The sequence below is a fragment of the Pseudophryne corroboree genome, chromosome 2 (assembly GCF_028390025.1).
Source record: "Pseudophryne corroboree isolate aPseCor3 chromosome 2, aPseCor3.hap2, whole genome shotgun sequence".
NCBI classification, from domain to species: Eukaryota; Metazoa; Chordata; class Amphibia; order Anura; family Myobatrachidae; genus Pseudophryne; species Pseudophryne corroboree.
This window is the reverse complement of record NC_086445.1, coordinates 380673676-380691807: the sequence shown is the minus strand read 5'-3', so window position 1 is coordinate 380691807 and position 18132 is coordinate 380673676. Positions and strand designations below refer to the sequence as shown.

Sequence of the window (18132 nt, the reverse complement as noted above, 5' to 3'; positions counted from 1 at the left end):
GCCCAGAGGCAGGCGTCTCCATTGCCTCTGGACATTCTGCACCCTGCTTCTTGGGCTTCTGCCTGCAGCGCTGCTCATCTTCTCACTGCGATCATCTGCTCTGCTGCCCTCCAGCGGCGCAACATCATGACGCCATGTGCCTCCAGGTGATGAGGAGATAGCACTCCTCTTCATGCCTGCACACTGATGATTTCTACAGAGGTGCAGGCACTGGACCCTCCTTGTTGCTGTCCCTGGAGGATGAAATTATGTGGAGACTGAGGGGCCTGCTGACTGCATCATAGAGGACAAGCCTGTCCTTTAGCAAAAAAAACCTTTTACATCATTTTGAGAGAAAAAACAGAAAGTCAGGGAATCCTATCAGCGCAGCATGAGTGAAATTTTCAGCAATAACTGAAGATTTATATTTATATTTTCACAATCCTAGAAGGTACATATATTTATGCAGTGTTAGACATTGCCATACATTTTCTTTTGTGGTGACAGTAGTATTTTTGGGCCTATTTATAAAAAATAAAAAAGTGAAAGGGCAGCTGAGCAATTCTGGCCTGCAGCAGTAAGAATTCTAAACAAAAATTTAAAAATATATGTATATTTTTTAAATCAAATATCTTTTAACAATAAAGCAATTAGCGGTCTATTCATGAAGCAGTGATAAGGATAGAGAAGTGAGCCTGTGGAGAAGTTGCCCATGGCAACCAATCAGGTGCTTCATACAAATGTATAGTATGCAAATTATAAATGTTACTTGAATGCTGATTAGTTGCCATGGGCAACTTCTCCACTGGCTCACTTCTCCACCCGTTTCACTGCTTCATGAATTGACCCATTAATGCTTGTTTATCACCATCCTGAGACAACAAAAGCGTAAAAGGATAGCCTGTCCTTGGTAAATATGTTTGGCATGGGGAAGCCTTAATTTGAGAGTCCCAGTAATGGCCACCACAGGCTACAATGCTTGATAAACAGGATCTAGGGCTCTTCTCTCATTTATTAATAGGCCCATTAGGGGCAGATTTAACAAGGATAGATATTCTTGTTATCGCTTGTTATGAATGATAAATGGTGCACCAGCCAATCAGCTACTATATATCATTTTTTAAACACATGATAGTTAGGAACTGATTGGCTGGAGTACCTTTTATCATTCGTAACGAGTGCTAAAAAATATCACTTGTTGTTAAATCTGCCCCTTAGTCTGTTATTGGGGGGATATTTGATGCACTTGCCCATACAATGATATATTCTCTTCAAATTATATATGTTTCAGTCATTTTAATGTTTTTACATAAGCAACACACACTATAATATACACACACAGCAACTTGCAGTATACCAATTGTGATTAGAGATACAGAATATTTTCTCAGAAATGGCCTTATATACGTGCGCTAGTGTACACATATAACATGTACAGTAATAACCATAATGTCTTTTCTTCAGCGACTGAAGCAATGTTACTTTGCTGCCATCTTCTGTTTCTTGCAATCAGTGCTTCAATATTTTTTCTCTACATGCTTTTGTTCAGTTGAAGCAAAGTGAAGCAAATGCTGACACCAAAGAGAAATTGCCATTACGCCTCCGTATCTTTGAAAAATTCCCCAACAGACCTCAGATGGTGAAGATCTCCAAACTTCCTTCCGATTTCACAGTTCCTAAAATAAGGTAATTTTGTTTTAATTGCTATTTCTGCATTTCTGCAGTGGATTTTTCATATAATTACCACCCAGTCTGCATCACAGCATATCACCTACACTAAATGTGACACCTGCGTAGTAATACATATCTTGCTAATATCAGCCACATATGTTTAGGTTGCTAGTCAAACTGACTTCCTGCAGTACTGTTGGGGTGCAAGGGGTGAAGACATTGGCATATTAAGAGAGGAGGGTGCCAGTGTGCAGTCTTTATCTAATCCCCCTCCTCTATAGCCAGCACAGCAGTGGGACTCTGAGAACTAGGGTCACTGGGAGACCCTAGCGCTGTACCAGTGCACATGCGCAGGTCTCCAGGGAAATTGTGCAGCGCCCATTTTGTTGGTGATTTTCTTACTGAACATGCTCAAAACGCAGAGAAAATGTCTGCCATACCATTTTCCCATTGAAATGGGTGCAGGCCAAGGTGTGAGTTGTGGGCCCCCCTGGACCCAAGTGTCCGTGTGCACCTCACACTCTGCACCCTTTATAGATACGCCACTGGGTAAATATAAGCATTGGCGTTTCTATAAAGGGTGCAATGTGTGCGGTGCACACGGGCCCCTGGGTCCAGGGGGGGCCCCACACTGCACACATTGCACCCATATATTATACTTACCTCTCCGGAGTCCAGCGTGGAGCGCTGCAGCCGCCTCCGTCCAGCACAAAATCGACTCCAAAATGGCCGCCGCGCATGCGCACTTTAAAGTTTGTCTCCAGAACATGGCGGGCGCCTTGTTTCCAGAGACCTGCTCATGCGCGGTAGGCTCCGGCGCAGTGTCGGAGCCTACAGCGCCATGGAGAGGAGGGGGATCACCCGGAGTCTGCACACGGGCCCCCTCCTCGCTTAAGACGCCCCTGAATATAAGCAACCTGTGCAATCCATAAAGAATATCATCATTCTCCATTAGTGAAAGTATGAAACAAATTTCATCTGATGTTCCAGTCCCCATAATACTTTTTTCATAGAAACACAATATAGATTTAATTTTTATGAAAAGAATGATTATGCAAATGTGATTATTATTAAGTAGCATTATGCATGTTAAAGTTTGTGTATTTTTGTTGTATATCTTTCTTATATGTATTGTGTATCACAACAATAAGAAATTAAATATCGCCTGCATTTACCAAAAATCATATAAAGGAAAGGGGACTCTGATAGTAGCCCATCCCTGCAATGTGTAAGAAGTAACGTCATTGCTCATGCAATCACTTCATTTCTGGTACTAGACCCTGGCCTTGCTGCTGAACATGTATGGTCATTAGACTGTGCATATTGTAGCAGAAAGTGACAGGGAGGGATTCTTTGGTTCCCTCTCCTGGAAGATTTTGCATAATGCAGCCCATACTGTAGGCTAACACATCTAAAGATGCATTTGCTGCCAGAGTTTGTTAGATTCAGGGCCGGTTCTTGCCCTTGTGGCGCCCCGGGCAAAAGTTAGGGGTGTGGCTTAATGCGGGTGCGTGGTCAGTCACGCCCCTATTTGTAGCGCCGCTGAAAGCAAATTAAAAAAAAAAAAAAAAAGTATACTTACTATACCCCGCTCCTGATTCCAGACCTGCAGACCTCCCCCCGGCGCCGCTCTTCTCCTCGGATCTATGGGAGAGACGTCAGTCATGACGTCTCCCCCATAGCACAGCATAGGCACTAGAGGTCAATTATGACCCCTAGCGTCTGTGCTACAATGCTGTGCAGTGCGCGATGACGTCATCGCGCACCGCACAGCAAAGGTCCTCTCCATGAAGGGAAACTAGACGCTTAGCGTCTGATTCCCTTCACAGCGGGGGGGGGGACCAGCGCCATGAAGGGAAACTAGACGCGTAGCGTCTGGTTCCCTTCTCACAGCGGGGGGAGGCACAGCGCGGGGGCACTGCTGGGGGGCACTCTGCACAGTGGCGGATCTTGTCATGGTGCGGCGCCCTCCGGATGGCGCCGGCGCCCTCCGAAAGGCGGAACCCCGGGACAAAAGTCCTGCTTGCCCGTGGCAAGATCCGCCACTGGTTAGATTTCACAGTTTAGTGGCCCCCATATGGGCTACCTTTGGTTTCAAAAATGGGGACAATATTAAGCATTTAACTAGGATTTCTCTCTTCTGAAGCATGTAACACTACGTCCTCTAAACAAGTTATGGTTTTTCACACATATGCATAGTAAACATGAAAAACATGAATATGTTTTTATAGATTCTGTGAAGATACTGCACTTTTTCATAAAAAAATTCACAACCTATCCCATCTTCATTTTATAAATAACATTAATAATCTTTTAATAGATGTAACTGTATTATTTTATTAGATTTCCTTACCTTATAGCTGCATTCCAGATTTATTTGCTACTGCTGAAAACTGTGGATTTTTGTTAGAATGCCCTGGCTATAATAATAAATAATTATAGCAGTTAATGGGGTTCCTTGTTTCTGTTTCCTCCCAGGTTCCCCTGTCACATACTGTCTTTTAAAATGTGATATACTGTGATAGCACATTATTGCTGGGACACAGCTATTAAGTACATTTCCATAGTGGCTAATATTAACAGATAAATGTCTGTAAACGAGGGGTGGACATATTATTATTACATAAAGGTTTGTAGGGGTGAAGCTGCATCACTTTGAGAAATAAGTAATTAAGTAAATAAGTAAATAAATTTGCTCCCCTGAGGAAAAATTACCGTTATATCATAGGGCAGAGATTCTCAAATGCGGACCTCAAGGCACCCCAATGATCCAGATTTTAAGTATATCCATGATTGCCCATCAGTCAATTTGATCTGTGCTGAGCTATGGATATAGTTAAAACTTGGACCGTTGGGGTGCCTTGAGGACTGCGTTTGAGAATCTGTCATAGGGGGTTGTTCTTGCAAGGGTGCAAGAAAATAGGAAGTTAACCTCTTTTTTGGGGGACACTCTTCTAAATGTTGTATGTAGTTCAAATGTAACCTTTATTATGTATATATTAAAATGTGTGTCTCCCTTTGTTGTCTGTTTCCGATAACAGGTCTCTACTGTCTTACTCAAGAGAATAAAAAAAGATCATAGAAAATATTAAATATTACCGAAAATATACAATACAGTTGCTATCATATTTTTTTTTTTTTGATTCCCTTAAGAAAGACAGTAGAGACCTGTTATCGGAAACAGACAACAAAGGGAGACACCAATTTTAAAATATACCCATTACATTTTAACTACAGTACATACAACATTTAGAGTGCCCCCAAAAAAGAGGTTAACTTCCTATTTTCTTGCTCCCTTCCAAGAACAACCCCCTTTGATGTTATTATTACATTAAAGCATTAAACCCTTTAATGTAAAATCAACTTGCTATGTTTACAAGGACTAAATATGCTTTTAATTTAGATATAATCTGAATGTAACTTTAATAACAACTCAATAGAAGTACGTCATGCTGTCAGATTTTCTATTTTAGTAATCTCACATATGATATTGTCTTCCTATTAACATTTACATAACCTGTGATTCAAAGGATTGGTGGGGTAGTACATGATGATGCAGTAACTACAAAGTTGAAAAACAGTGTAACATCATTATCTTTCATAAGAAGAGTCAATTATGGATCAGGAACTCTATCTTATTTTGTACATGATTTATTGCAGGAGTCAGGATAATTTTTCCGCTCACCCACACGCTGATATTACATTTAACCCTCTCCCACATGCTGTTGGCATTTGAAGCTTTAATCAACTCCTGCTTTAAGAAATAAACAATAAAACACTTAAAAATGTCCATAATAATGGAATGACACTTTTTTTTAGATATTTTTGTTAATCAGTTTATGTACTTTATACTTTATGTATTGCAATCAGAACACTGATAATTGTGCTCTTAGATTAAGTAAATCACTACTAACAATAATTACTGAATCATTTTTTAAAAACTTGGACATTGGAGGTCATTTACATTGCTACAGCAATGCATATTTTTCTAAAGCATAATTGTAAAGGGTTAGATTTTTAGTCCTTCTCCATATACTCCTTCCTACCACTGACATAGAGTTTCAAGGCCACATACATACATAAATACATAAATACATACATACATACAAACATACATACATACAGCGTCGGTCTGGGGCATGAAGGTCCCAACGGGGTAATACAGTACTAGGGGCCCCATAGAGGTTTGGCTAACCATTAGAGAGTGCGTGGTCTGGGCTCCTTTATAAATATATATATACAGATGAGTCCACATTTATCTTGACTTTTAATAGGATTAACTGAGACTGGCCAGTCGGACAAAGGGCCATATGCAATTGCGGTCGAATTGCCGCAAATGTCGAAAAACGGGGCATTTTCGACAAAAAAAAACCTGTCGAATTGGATTCGACAATGCAATACAGTACTTTTCGTAAAAAAAACTGCCGTTTCAGATTCGACTTCTTGCAATTCGACATTTTTCAAATTCGACATGTCTGCAATGGTAAAAATGCGGCTTTTCGACAAAAGTATATTCAATTGAAGAATGTCGATTCGACAACAGTGCTTTTCGACAGTCATTTCGTCAATTTCAGTCCGCCTCATTTTGCTGTCGTGATCTAATATTTCTCTAACGTCCTAGTGGATGCTGGGGACTCCGAAAGGACCATGGGGAATAGCGGCTCCGCAGGAGACTGGGCACAAAAGTAAAAAGCTTTAGGACTACCTGGTGTGCACTGGCTCCTCCCCCTATGACCCTCCTCCAAGCCTCAGTTAAGATTTTGTGCCCGAACGAGAAGGGTGCAATCTAGGTGGCTCTCCTGAGCTGCTTAGAGTAAAAGTTTAAATAGGTTTTTTTATTTTCAGTGAGACCTGCTGGCAACAGGCTCACTGCATCGAGGGACTAAGGGGAGAAGAAGCGAACTCACCTGCGTGCAGAGTGGATTGGGCTTCTTAGGCTACTGGACATTAGCTCCAGAGGGACGATCACAGGCCCAGCCATGGATGGGTCCCGGAGCCGCGCCGCCGTCCCCCTTACAGAGCCAGAAGACTGAAGAGGTCCGGAAAATCGGCGGCAGAAGACGTCCTGTCTTCACTAAGGTAGCGCACAGCACCGCAGCTGTGCGCCATTGCTCTCAGCACACTTCACACTCCGGTCACTGAGGGTGCAGGGCGCTGGGGGGGGGCGCCCTGAGACGCAATAAAATCACCTTTTTTGGCAAAAAATACATCACATATAGCTCCTGGGCTATATGGATGTATTTAACCCCTGCCTATTTTTACATAAAAAAGCGGGAGAAAGGCCGCCGAAAAAGGGGTGGAGCCTATCTCCTCAGCACACTGGCGCCATTTTTTCCTCACAGCTCTGTTGGAGGAAGGCTCCCTGACTCTCCCCTGCAGTCCTGCACTACAGAAACAGGGTAAAACAAGAGAGGGGGGGCACTAAATTGGCATATAAAGCTATATTAGGGAAAAACACTTATATAAGGTTATCCCTGTATATATATATAGCGCTCTGGTGTGTGCTGGCAAACTCTCCCTCTGTCTCCCCAAAGGGCTAGTGGGGTCCTGTCCTCTATCAGAGCATTCCCTGTGTGTGTGCTGTGTGTCGGTACGTTGTGTCGACATGTATGAGGAGGAAAATGGTGTGGAGGCGGAGCAATTGCCTGTGTTAGTCATGTCACCCCCTAGGGAGTCGACACCTGACTGGATGGTCTTATGGAAAGAATTACGTGATAGTGTCAGCACTTTACAAAAGACTGTTGACGACATGAGACAGCCGGCAAATCAGTTAATACCTGTACAGGCGTCTCAAACACCGTCAAGGGCTCTAAAACGCCCGTTACCTCAGGTCGATACAGACACAGACACGGACACTGACTCCAGTGTCGACGGTGAGGAAACAAACGTATTTTCCAGTAGGGCCACACGTTACATGATCACGGCAATGAAGGAGGTTTTGAACATTTCTGATACTACAAGTACCACAAAAAAGGGTATTATGTGGGGTGTGAAAAAACTACCCGTAGTTTTTCCCGAATCAGATGAATTAAATGAGGTGTGTGATGAAGCGTGGGTTTCCCCCGATAAAAAACTGCTAATTTCTAAAAAGTTATTGGCATTATACCCTTTCCCGCCAGAGGTTAGGGCGCGTTGGGAAACACCCCCTAGCGTAGATAAGGCGCTCACACGCTTATCAAAACAAGTGGCGTTACCGTCCCCTGATACGGCCGCCCTCAAGGAACCAGCTGATAGGAAGCTGGAAAATATCCTTAAAAGTATATACACACATACTGGTATTATACTGCGACCAGCAATCGCCTCAGCCTGGATGTGCAGTGCTGGGGTGGCTTGGTCGGATTCCCTGACTGAAAATATTGATACCCTGGACAGGGACAATATATTATTGACTATAGAGCATTTAAAGGATGCATTTCTATATATGCGAGATGCACAGAGGGATATTTGCACTCTGGCATCAAGAGTAAGTGCGATGTCCATTTCTGCCAGAAGAGGATTATGGACGCGACAGTGGTCAGGGGATGCGGATTCCAAACGGCATATGGAAGTATTGCCGTATAAAGGGGAGGAGTTATTTGGGGTCGGTCTATCGGACCTGGTGGCCACGGCAACGGCTGGAAAATCCACCTTTTTACCCCAAGTCACCTCGCAGCAGAAAAAGATACCATCTTTTCAGGCTCAGTCCTTTCGTCCCCATAAGGGCAAGCGGGCAAAAGACCACTCATATCTGCCCCGGGGCAGAGGAAGGGGAAAAAGACTGCAGCAGACAGCCTCTTCCCACGAACAGAAGCCCTCCCCCGCTTCTGCCAAGTCCTCAGCATGACGCTGGGGCCTTACAAGCGGACTCAGGCACGGTGGGGGCCCGTCTCAAGAATTTCAGCGCGCAGTGGGCTCACTCGCAAGTGGACCCCTGGATCCTGCAGGTAGTATCTCAGGGGTACAAATTGGAATTCGAGACGTCTCCCCCTCGCCGGTTCCTGAAGTCTGCTTTACCAACGTCTCCCCCCGACAGGGAGGCGGTATTGGAAGCCATTCACAAGCTGTATTCCCAGCAGGTGATAATCAAGGTACCCCTCCTACAACAGGGAAAGGGGTATTATTCCACGCTGTTTGTGGTACCGAAGCCGGACGGCTCGGTGAGACCCATTTTAAATCTGAAATCCTTGAACACTTACATAAAAAGGTTCAAGTTCAAGATGGAGTCACTCAGAGCAGTGATAGCGAACCTGGAAGAAGGGGACTATATGGTGTCTCTGGACATCAAGGATGCCTACCTCCATGTCCCAATTTGCCCTTCTCACCAAGGGTACCTCAGGTTTGTGGTACAGAACTGTCACTATCAGTTTCAGACGCTGCCGTTTGGATTGTCCACGGCACCCCGGGTCTTTACCAAGGTAATGGCCGAAATGATGATTCTTCTTCGAAGAAAAGGCGTCTTAATTATCCCTTACTTGGACGATCTCCTGATAAGGGCAAGGTCCAGAGAACAGTTAGAGGTCGGAGTAGCACTATCTCAAGTAGTACTACGACAGCACGGATGGATTCTAAATATTCCAAAATCGCAGCTGATTCCGACGACACGTCTGCTGTTCCTAGGGATGATTCTGGACACAGTACAGAAAAAGGTGTTTCTCCCGGAGGAGAAGGCCAAGGAGTTATCCGACCTAGTCAGGAACCTCCTAAGACCAGGCCAAGTGTCAGTACATCAATGCACAAGGGTCCTGGGAAAGATGGTGGCTTCTTACGAAGCGATTCCATTCGGCAGATTCCACGCAAGAACTTTCCAGTGGGATCTGCTGGACAAATGGTCCGGATCGCATCTTCAAATGCATCAGCGGATAACCCTGTCTCCAAGGACAAGGGTGTCTCTCCTGTGGTGGTTACAGAGTGCTCATCTCCTAGAGGGCCGCAGATTCGGCATTCAGGATTGGGTCCTGGTGACCACGGATGCCAGCCTGAGAGGCTGGGGAGCAGTCACACAGGGAAAAAATTTCCAGGGCTTGTGGTCAAGCATGGAAACGTCACTTCACATAAATATCCTGGAACTAAGGGCCATTTACAATGCCCTAAGTCAGGCAAGACCTCTGCTTCAGGGTCAGCCGGTGTTGATCCAGTCGGACAACATCACGGCAGTCGCCCACGTAAACAGACAGGGCGGCACAAGAAGCAGGAGGGCAATGATGGAAGTGGCAAGGATTCTTCGCTGGGCGGAGAATCATGTGATAGCACTGTCAGCAGTGTTCATTCCGGGAGTGGACAACTGGGAAGCAGACTTCCTCAGCAGACACGATCTTCACCCGGGGGAGTGGGGACTTCACCCAGAAGTCTTCCACATGATTGTGAACCGTTGGGAAAAACCAAAGGTGGACATGATGGCGTTTCGCCTCAACAAAAAACTGGACAGATATTGCGCCAGGTCAAGGGACCCTCAGGCAATAGCTGTGGACGCTCTGGTAACACCGTGGGTGTACCAGTCAGTGTATGTGTTCCCTCCTCTTCCTCTCATACCAAAAGTACTGAGAATCATAAGAAGGAGAGGAGTAAAGACTATACTCGTGGCTCCGGATTGGCCAAGAAGGACTTGGTACCCGGAAATTCAAGAGATGCTCACGGAAGACCCGTGGCCTCTACCTCTAAGAAAGGACCTGCTCCAGCAGGGACCATGTCTGTTCCAAGACTTACCGCGGCTGCGTTTGACGGCATGGCGGTTGAACGCCGGATCCTGAAGGAAAAAGGCATTCCGGATGAAGTCATCCCTACCCTGATCAAAGCCAGGAAGGATGTAACCGTACAACATTATCACCGTATTTGGCGTAAATATGTTGCGTGGTGCGAGGCCAGGAAGGCCCCTACAGAGGAATTTCAACTGGGTCGTTTCCTGCATTTCCTGCAAACAGGACTGTCTATGGGCCTCAAATTGGGGTCCATTAAGGTTCAAATTTCGGCCCTGTCAATATTCTTCCAAAAAGAACTGGCTTCTGTTCCTGAAGTTCAGACGTTTGTCAAGGGAGTACTGCATATACAGCCTCCTTTTGTGCCTCCAGTGGCACCTTGGGATCTCAAGGTAGTTTTGGGATTCCTAAAATCACATTGGTTTGAACCACTCACCACTGTGGACTTAAAATATCTCACATGGAAAGTGGTAATGCTGTTAGCCCTGGCTTCAGCCAGGCGTGTCTCAGAATTGGCGGCTTTATCCTATAAAAGCCCTTACCTAATTTTTCATACGGACAGGGCAGAATTGAGGACTCGTCCTCAATTTCTCCCTAAGGTGGTTTCAGCTTTTCACTTAAACCAGCCTATTGTGGTGCCTGCGGCTACTAGGGACTTGGAGGATTCCAAGTTGCTGGACGTAGTCAGGGCCCTGAAAATATATGTTTCCAGGACGGCTGGAGTCAGAAAATCTGATTCGCTGTTTATCCTGTATGCACCCAACAAGCTGGGTGCTCCTGCTTCTAAGAAGACGATTGCTCGTTGGATTTGTAGTACAATTCAGCTTGCACATTCTGTGGCAGGCCTGCCACAGCCAAAATCTGTAAAAGCCCATTCCACACGGAAAGTGTGCTCATCTTGGGCGGCTGCCCGAGGGGTCTCGGCTTTACAACTTTGCCGAGCAGCTACTTGGTCAGGGGCAAACACGTTTGCTAAATTCTACAAATTTGATACCCTGGCTGAGGAGGACCTGGAGTTCTCTCATTCGGTGCTGCAGAGTCATCCGCACTCTACCGCCCGTTTGGGAGCTTTGGTATAATCCCCATGGTCCTTTCGGAGTCCCCAGCATCCACTAGGACGTTAGAGAAAATAAGAATTTACTTACCGATAATTCTATTTCTCATAGTCCGTAGTGGATGCTGGGCGCCCATCCCAAGTGCGGATTGTCTGCATTACTTGTACATAGTTATTGTTACAAAAATCGGGTTATTGTTGTTGTGAGCCATCTTTTCAGAGGCTCCTTCTGTTATCATGCTGTTAACTGGGTTCAGATCACAAGTTGTACGGTGTGATTGGTGTGGCTGGTATGAGTCTTACCCGGGATTCAAAATCCTTCCTTATTGTGTACGCTCGTCCGGGCACAGTATCCTAACTGAGGCTTGGAGGAGGGTCATAGGGGGAGGAGCCAGTGCACACCAGGTAGTCCTAAAGCTTTTTCGTTTTGTGCCCAGTCTCCTGCGGAGCCGCTATTCCCCATGGTCCTTTCGGAGTCCCCAGCATCCACTACGGACTATGAGAAATAGAATTATCGGTAAGTAAATTCTTATTTTATTTTTTTTAAAACATGTTTTTTTTGTGTGTTTTTTGATTGCTAATAGCATATCTATTTATATTAGAAGGGATTATCTACTTGGTTTGTCTATTTAGGAGCCACAAGTATTATTTAATATATTTTTTAAAAGAATATATTTTTTTTAACTGACTAAAATAATATGGAGAGATCAGAGCATGTTTTTCAGTGGGAAGGGGTGGGAATGGGTTAAAAATCCTGAAAAAAAATGCGTGGAGTCCCCCCTCCTAAGCATAACCAGCCTCGGGCTCTTTGAGCCGGTCCTGGTTGTAAAAATACGGGGGGGAAAATGACATGGGTTCCCCCGTATTTTAACAACCAGCACCGGGCTCTGCGTCCGGTCCTGGTGCCAAAAATATGGGGGACAAAACACGTAGGGGTCCCCTGTATTTTTGACACCAGCACCGGGCTCCACTAGTCGGAGAGATAATGCCACAGCCGGGGGACACTTTTATATTGGTCCCTGCGGCCCTGGCATTAAATCACTAACTAGTCACCCCTGGCCGGGGTATCCTAGAGGATGTCCCCCCCATCCAAGGGCTGCGGATGGGGGGCTGATAGCCATGTGTCAGAAAAAAAGAATATTGTTTTTTGTAGCAGAACTACAAGTCCCAGCAAGCCTCCCCGCAAGCTGGTACTTGGAGAACCACAAGTACCAGCATGCGGGGGGAAATGGGCCTGCTGGTACCTGTAGTTCTACTACAAAAAAAATACCCAAATAAAAACAGTACACACACACCGTGACAGTATAACTTTATTAAATACATGCACACCGACATACCACATACTTACCTATGTTGACACGAAGTGTCGGTCCCCTTGTCCACGTAGAATCCACGGGGTACCTGTAAATAAAATTATACTCACAACAATCCGGGGTAGATCTGACCTCTTCTTAGTTTGTAATCCATGTACTTGGCAAAATAAAAAATGGAAACCACGGACCACGCACTGAAAGGGGTCCCATGTTTACACATGGGACCCCTTTCCCCGACTGCCGGGACCCCCCGTGACTGCTGTCAAAGAGGGTCCCTTCAGCCAATCAATGAGCGCCACGTCGTGGCACTCTTCTGATTGGCTGTGCACGTCTGAGCTGTCAGGCGGCACACTCGAGATACACTGTAGCACATAGGCGCTCCATTTTATCCAGTGGTGGGAACTTTGCGGTCAGCGGTTGAGGTTACTCGCGGTCATCCGCTGACCGCAAAGTTCCCACCATTGGATACAATGGAGCGCCTAATTGCTACAGTGTATCTCGAGTGCGCCGCCTGACAGCTCAGACGCGCACAGCCAATAAGGAGAGTGCCACGACGTGGCGCTCCCTGATTGGCTGAAGGGACCCTCTTTGACAGCAGTCACAGGGGGTCCCGGCAGTCGGGGAAAGGGGTCCCATGTGTAAACATGGGACCCCTTTCAGTGCGTGGTCCGTGGTTTCCATTTTTTTATTTTGCCAAGTACGTGGATTACAAACTAAGAAGAGGACAGATCGTGGATTCTATGTGGACAAGGGGACTGACACTTTGTGTCAACATAGGTAAGTATGTGTGTATGTCGGTGTGCATGTATGTAATAAAGTTATACTGTCACGGTGTGTGTGTACTGTTTTTATTTGGGTATTTTTTTGTAGTAGAACTACAGGTACCAGCGGGCCCATTTTTCCCCTGCATGCTGGTACTTGTGGTTCTCCAAGTACCAGCTTGCGGGGGAGGCTTGCTGCGGCTTGTAGTTCTGCTACAGAAAACAATATTCTTTTTTTCTGACACATGGCTATCAGCCCCCCATTCGCCGACCTTGGATGTGGGGGACAGCCTCGGGCTTCAACCCTGGCCCTTGGATGGCTGAAGGGGGGGACCCCTTGATTTAAGGGGTCCCCACTCCTCCAGGGTACCCTGGCCAGGGGTGACTAGTTAGTGATTTAATGCCAGGGCCGCAGGGACCGATATAAAAGTGTACCCCGGCTGTGCATAATCTCTCTGACTAGTGGAGCCCGGTGCTGGTGATAAAATTACGGGGGACCCCTACGTGTTTTGTCCCCCGTATTTTTGGCACCAGGACCGGACGCAGAGCCCGGTGCTGGTTGTTAAAATACGGGGGATCCCATGTCATTTTTCCCCCCGTATTTTTACAACCAGGACCAGCTAAAAGAGCCCGAGGCTGGTTATGCTTAGGAGGGGGGACCCCATGCAATTTTTTTCAGGTTTTTTTTTTAACACTTTTGTGCCATCCGTGAAGTCGAATCCAGGACGCACACTATCGTCAATTGGTCCGTTTTTCGACAGCGGGACTGTCGAATCCGTTTTTTATTGAATATGTCAAATTTGGGTCCCGGCGGCCGGGATTCGATTGTCGAATCCAAAAACGGTCGAATTGCAGCCGGAAATTCGACCGCAATTGCATATACCCCTTAATCCCCTGCTGTAATGACTTAATCCCCTGATGTATTGTTCTCTGTATTGTATTGCAGTTGAGAACAATAGATGAAGGGTTTATGCTAGTAAATCATGTTGTGACTAGGCACAGAAAACTAGTCAAGATAACGGTGGACCCATCTACTTATAGTGCATGCATGATAATGTACTAGGTTAATAACATCAATGCACTGTAGAAAATACACCATAGCCCTGTGCAGAATAATGTGGCATTTGTATAATGGGGTTACATACTATTTACCGGCGGGCGGGATGCCGGCTGTCAAGATCCCGACAGTGGCATCCCGCCCGCCAGAATGCTGGCAGCAGGGCGAGTTCTAAGAGTCCCTTGCTATGCTCATCATTAATGACCATCATATACAGTACTACACACAGCATTAGTGACCGCCATATAATACAGACAGAATTAGTGACCTCCATATAGTACAAATAGCATTATGGAATACCATATACTCCAGACAGTATTAGTGACTTCCATATAATACAAACAGCATTAGTAACTGCTATATGCTACAAACAACATTAGTGACCACCATAAACTACACAGCAATAGTGACCACAATATACTATACTCAGTATTCGTAACCACCATACACTAGACACAGCATTAGTCACTGCCATATACTACAGACAGCATGAGTGACCATTATATACTACTGACAGCACTAGTGATCACCTTATACTACAGACAGCATTAGTGACCACCATATACTACACACCCCATTAGTGACTGCCATATACAGAATTAATGTCCACCATATACTGCACACAAAATTATTGATCGTCATATGATTCAGACAGCATTAGTGACCACCATATAATGCAGACAGCTTTAAACTTCTAATTTAATAATAATAATAATAATAATAATAGTAATAATTTTATTTATAGAGCGCTCTTTCTCCAAACAGGACTCAAGGCGCTTAGTCTCATTAAATCCCTCAGTTTCATTAAAAAAAATCTTAATTCTAATTAACCTTATTAATCCCTTACCACCCTTATACTTAGAATTATCTACCATAAACTATACCCATAGGGCCATACCTCCTCCATCCCATAGCCTAACTTATCTGTTACAGATCTCTTCTGCTGAGTCTGTTCTTCTCCTGTTGCTGCCACACAACAGTGATCTGCTCTACTTGATACAGTGTGCCCTATTAAAATGTAGGCTGTTGTAATAATCATTTGACGCTGAGTAGCATATATCTAAGGCATATTATATTATATTTATGTTTTATATGTGGATAATTGTGAAATAAATGATTTTATGTTAACAAGAAGCCTTCTGTGATACATCAAAAAGAGCAGACAATAATTCAGGATCATAACTAGTTCCAGCGCAGTCAATCAGTCTGTTTCCTGTTTTCTCATGCTGGGGATGCTGTATTTAATGGTACCTGATGCTGAGTCTTTATTAGTTGCAGCCTTTGACTATTCTGCCCCTTAACCACCCCAATGAAGCCTGACATTAACCTCAAAGTTTTACCTGCGTGTCAGGTGAATCATAGACTTAAGCACACATATGTATCAAGTAGCGTGCACAGCTGTTAAGAAAAGTAAAGTGGAGGTCAGACAACAAGGCACATATGCACACAGCTTGAAAAGGAATACAAGGGAGGCATACTGAATACCACCCCAAGGGAGGACACACACAGTAGTACAGTGTGTCAGCAGCATATAACGTTGTAGGAATGATGAACAATGTTGCACAAAATGATGCATTTTAATTGACAAATTTAATTGACAAATCCACATTCCACATGTCTTTTGAAACTATTAATCCCACACAAACATATTATGAAATACAGTATAATGTGATGTTCTGTGACGCCTGTGCCACTATGCCGCAGTTTATGTCCTCTCATTCCTTTGCCTTAACCTCAATAAGACTTGAAAGTAATTTTTTTTATAAAAAAAAATAAAGTAACCACTGCCTGGATGTCGGGAGAGATGTAGTAGCTGGCTCTAGAAACTGAAAATAAATGACTGACTTTGTGTAGCTCAGGGTTTCCTTCATCAATGCAACAGTTGTAAGTGGCATCAGGGGTGTAGCAAGGGTGGCTCCAGTGGAGCGCGAGCTCCGGGCGCCATGGCCTGACCCTCCATCCCAAACGATATATACCGCAGTCCTCTGCACAGGCAGCCGCAGAGCAGGAGACGCAGAGGGGAACACACTGGCTCGGAGAATAGGTAGGGAACAGGGCAGGCGAGAGGCGACAGCAGGAGACACTGAAAGCCGGCACATGCCGGAGCTCTACCCGTCCTCTTTATATATCTCACTGTCTGCTTGTAGCTGTGCAGCAGGGTTACTTCTGTCCTACTACATCACTCTCAGCCCCAGCTGCTGCAGCACCTCTTTCTGCCTCAGCTGATGCAGCACCACTCTCTGTCCCAGCTACTGCAGCACCCCTTTCTGCCTCGGAAGCTGCACCGCCTTTCTCTCCGGCTGTTGTAGCACCCCGCTCTGCCTCAGCTGCTACAATACCCCTCTCTACATTGATGCTGCAGCACCTCTCTCTGCCCCAGCTGCTGATTCTGCAGCACCTCTCTCTGCATTAGAAGCTGGAAAGTAACATGTATAAGCAGGTCTACTGTGGCATAATGTGTATAGGGGGCTCTACTGTGTGGCATAATGTGTATAGGGGACTCTACAGTGTGGTGTAACGTGTATAAGGTGTACTACTGTGTGGCGTAACATGTATAAGGGTTACTACTGTGTGGCATAACGTGTATAACGGGTACTTCGAATTGGCACTATTCTATGGCCACGCCCCTTCCCCCATGAAGCCACGATCCTATATTTTTGTTGTGCACCTTTGCGCACACTGTCCCTATTTTAGACATTGGGGTACCCAAAGGAAACTTTCACCTCGAGCTTCACAAGGTCTAGAACCAGCCCTGTGACCAATTTAGAATTTTCAAATATTTTTTCTTTTCAAATGTAACATTCACCCAACTCAGTAAAGAGGAGGGGGTGCCAAAACATACCCCTGCTACAGGCACTATGGCACCTAGCTACACCTCTGAGTGGCATATCTTTCTACAAAGCCATAGAGGTTCTACTGTATACAGAAACTATTGATGCTAATTGTTTATAGGTGTCTGCTTGATGGAGGATGTGTGCAATAACACAATTGATTTACAGTTTCAGGAATATTTTTTACACTATACATTTAAAAATTATTTTCAAGAAATAAACTGGTTGGACTGGTATGCTAAGATTTGTAGTTGTACAGAAACTTGTGAACTGCAGGTTGCTTCTCTATGCATTAGACCAGGGGTTCCCAAAATCTGTTCACAGGAAGCACTAACAGTCCAGGTTTTCATTATATCCATGCTTGGCCACAGGTGACTTAATTAGTACCTCAGTAGACAATATGATTTAACCATCTGTGCTGAGCCATGGATCTACTTAAAATCTGGAGGGTTAGTGCTCCTTGAGGACCACGTTTGGGAACCATTGCATTAGACCATAAGCACCTTCTATCATTCTTGCTTTTGTGTAGCTATTTAACAATTCTTTTACATGCTTTTAATTATTTTCCCAAGGGAAAGTTTCATGAAGCAATTTATTGATCGACAACAGCAGGACACAAGTTGCTTACTGAGAAGACTTCCATCAGCTTCTTCTTCTTCCTGTGATCACTCTAAACGATCAGGCATTGAGGAAAATAAGTACATTGACCAAAAGGTAAAAACACACCTTGCAAAATGTGTGTATGTGTGTATAAATATTGTAGATGAGCACCTCCAAACACACAGCAGCCAGCA

At 44.9% G+C, this 18132-nt stretch overlaps 1 protein-coding gene across 3 annotated transcripts in view; it reads left to right on the top strand.

Moving 5' to 3' along the window:
- The window catches only part of NALCN (sodium leak channel, non-selective), a 1296054-nt gene that overhangs the window by 970319 nt on the left and 307603 nt on the right, over positions 1-18132 (top strand). For all 3 annotated transcript variants that reach the window (XM_063953246.1, XM_063953245.1, XM_063953244.1), the window contains 2 exons: positions 1529-1665; positions 17911-18052. In XM_063953246.1, coding sequence (XP_063809316.1) covers positions 1529-1665; positions 17911-18052 — 279 coding nt within the window. The remainder of the gene's footprint in view (positions 1-1528; positions 1666-17910; positions 18053-18132) is intronic.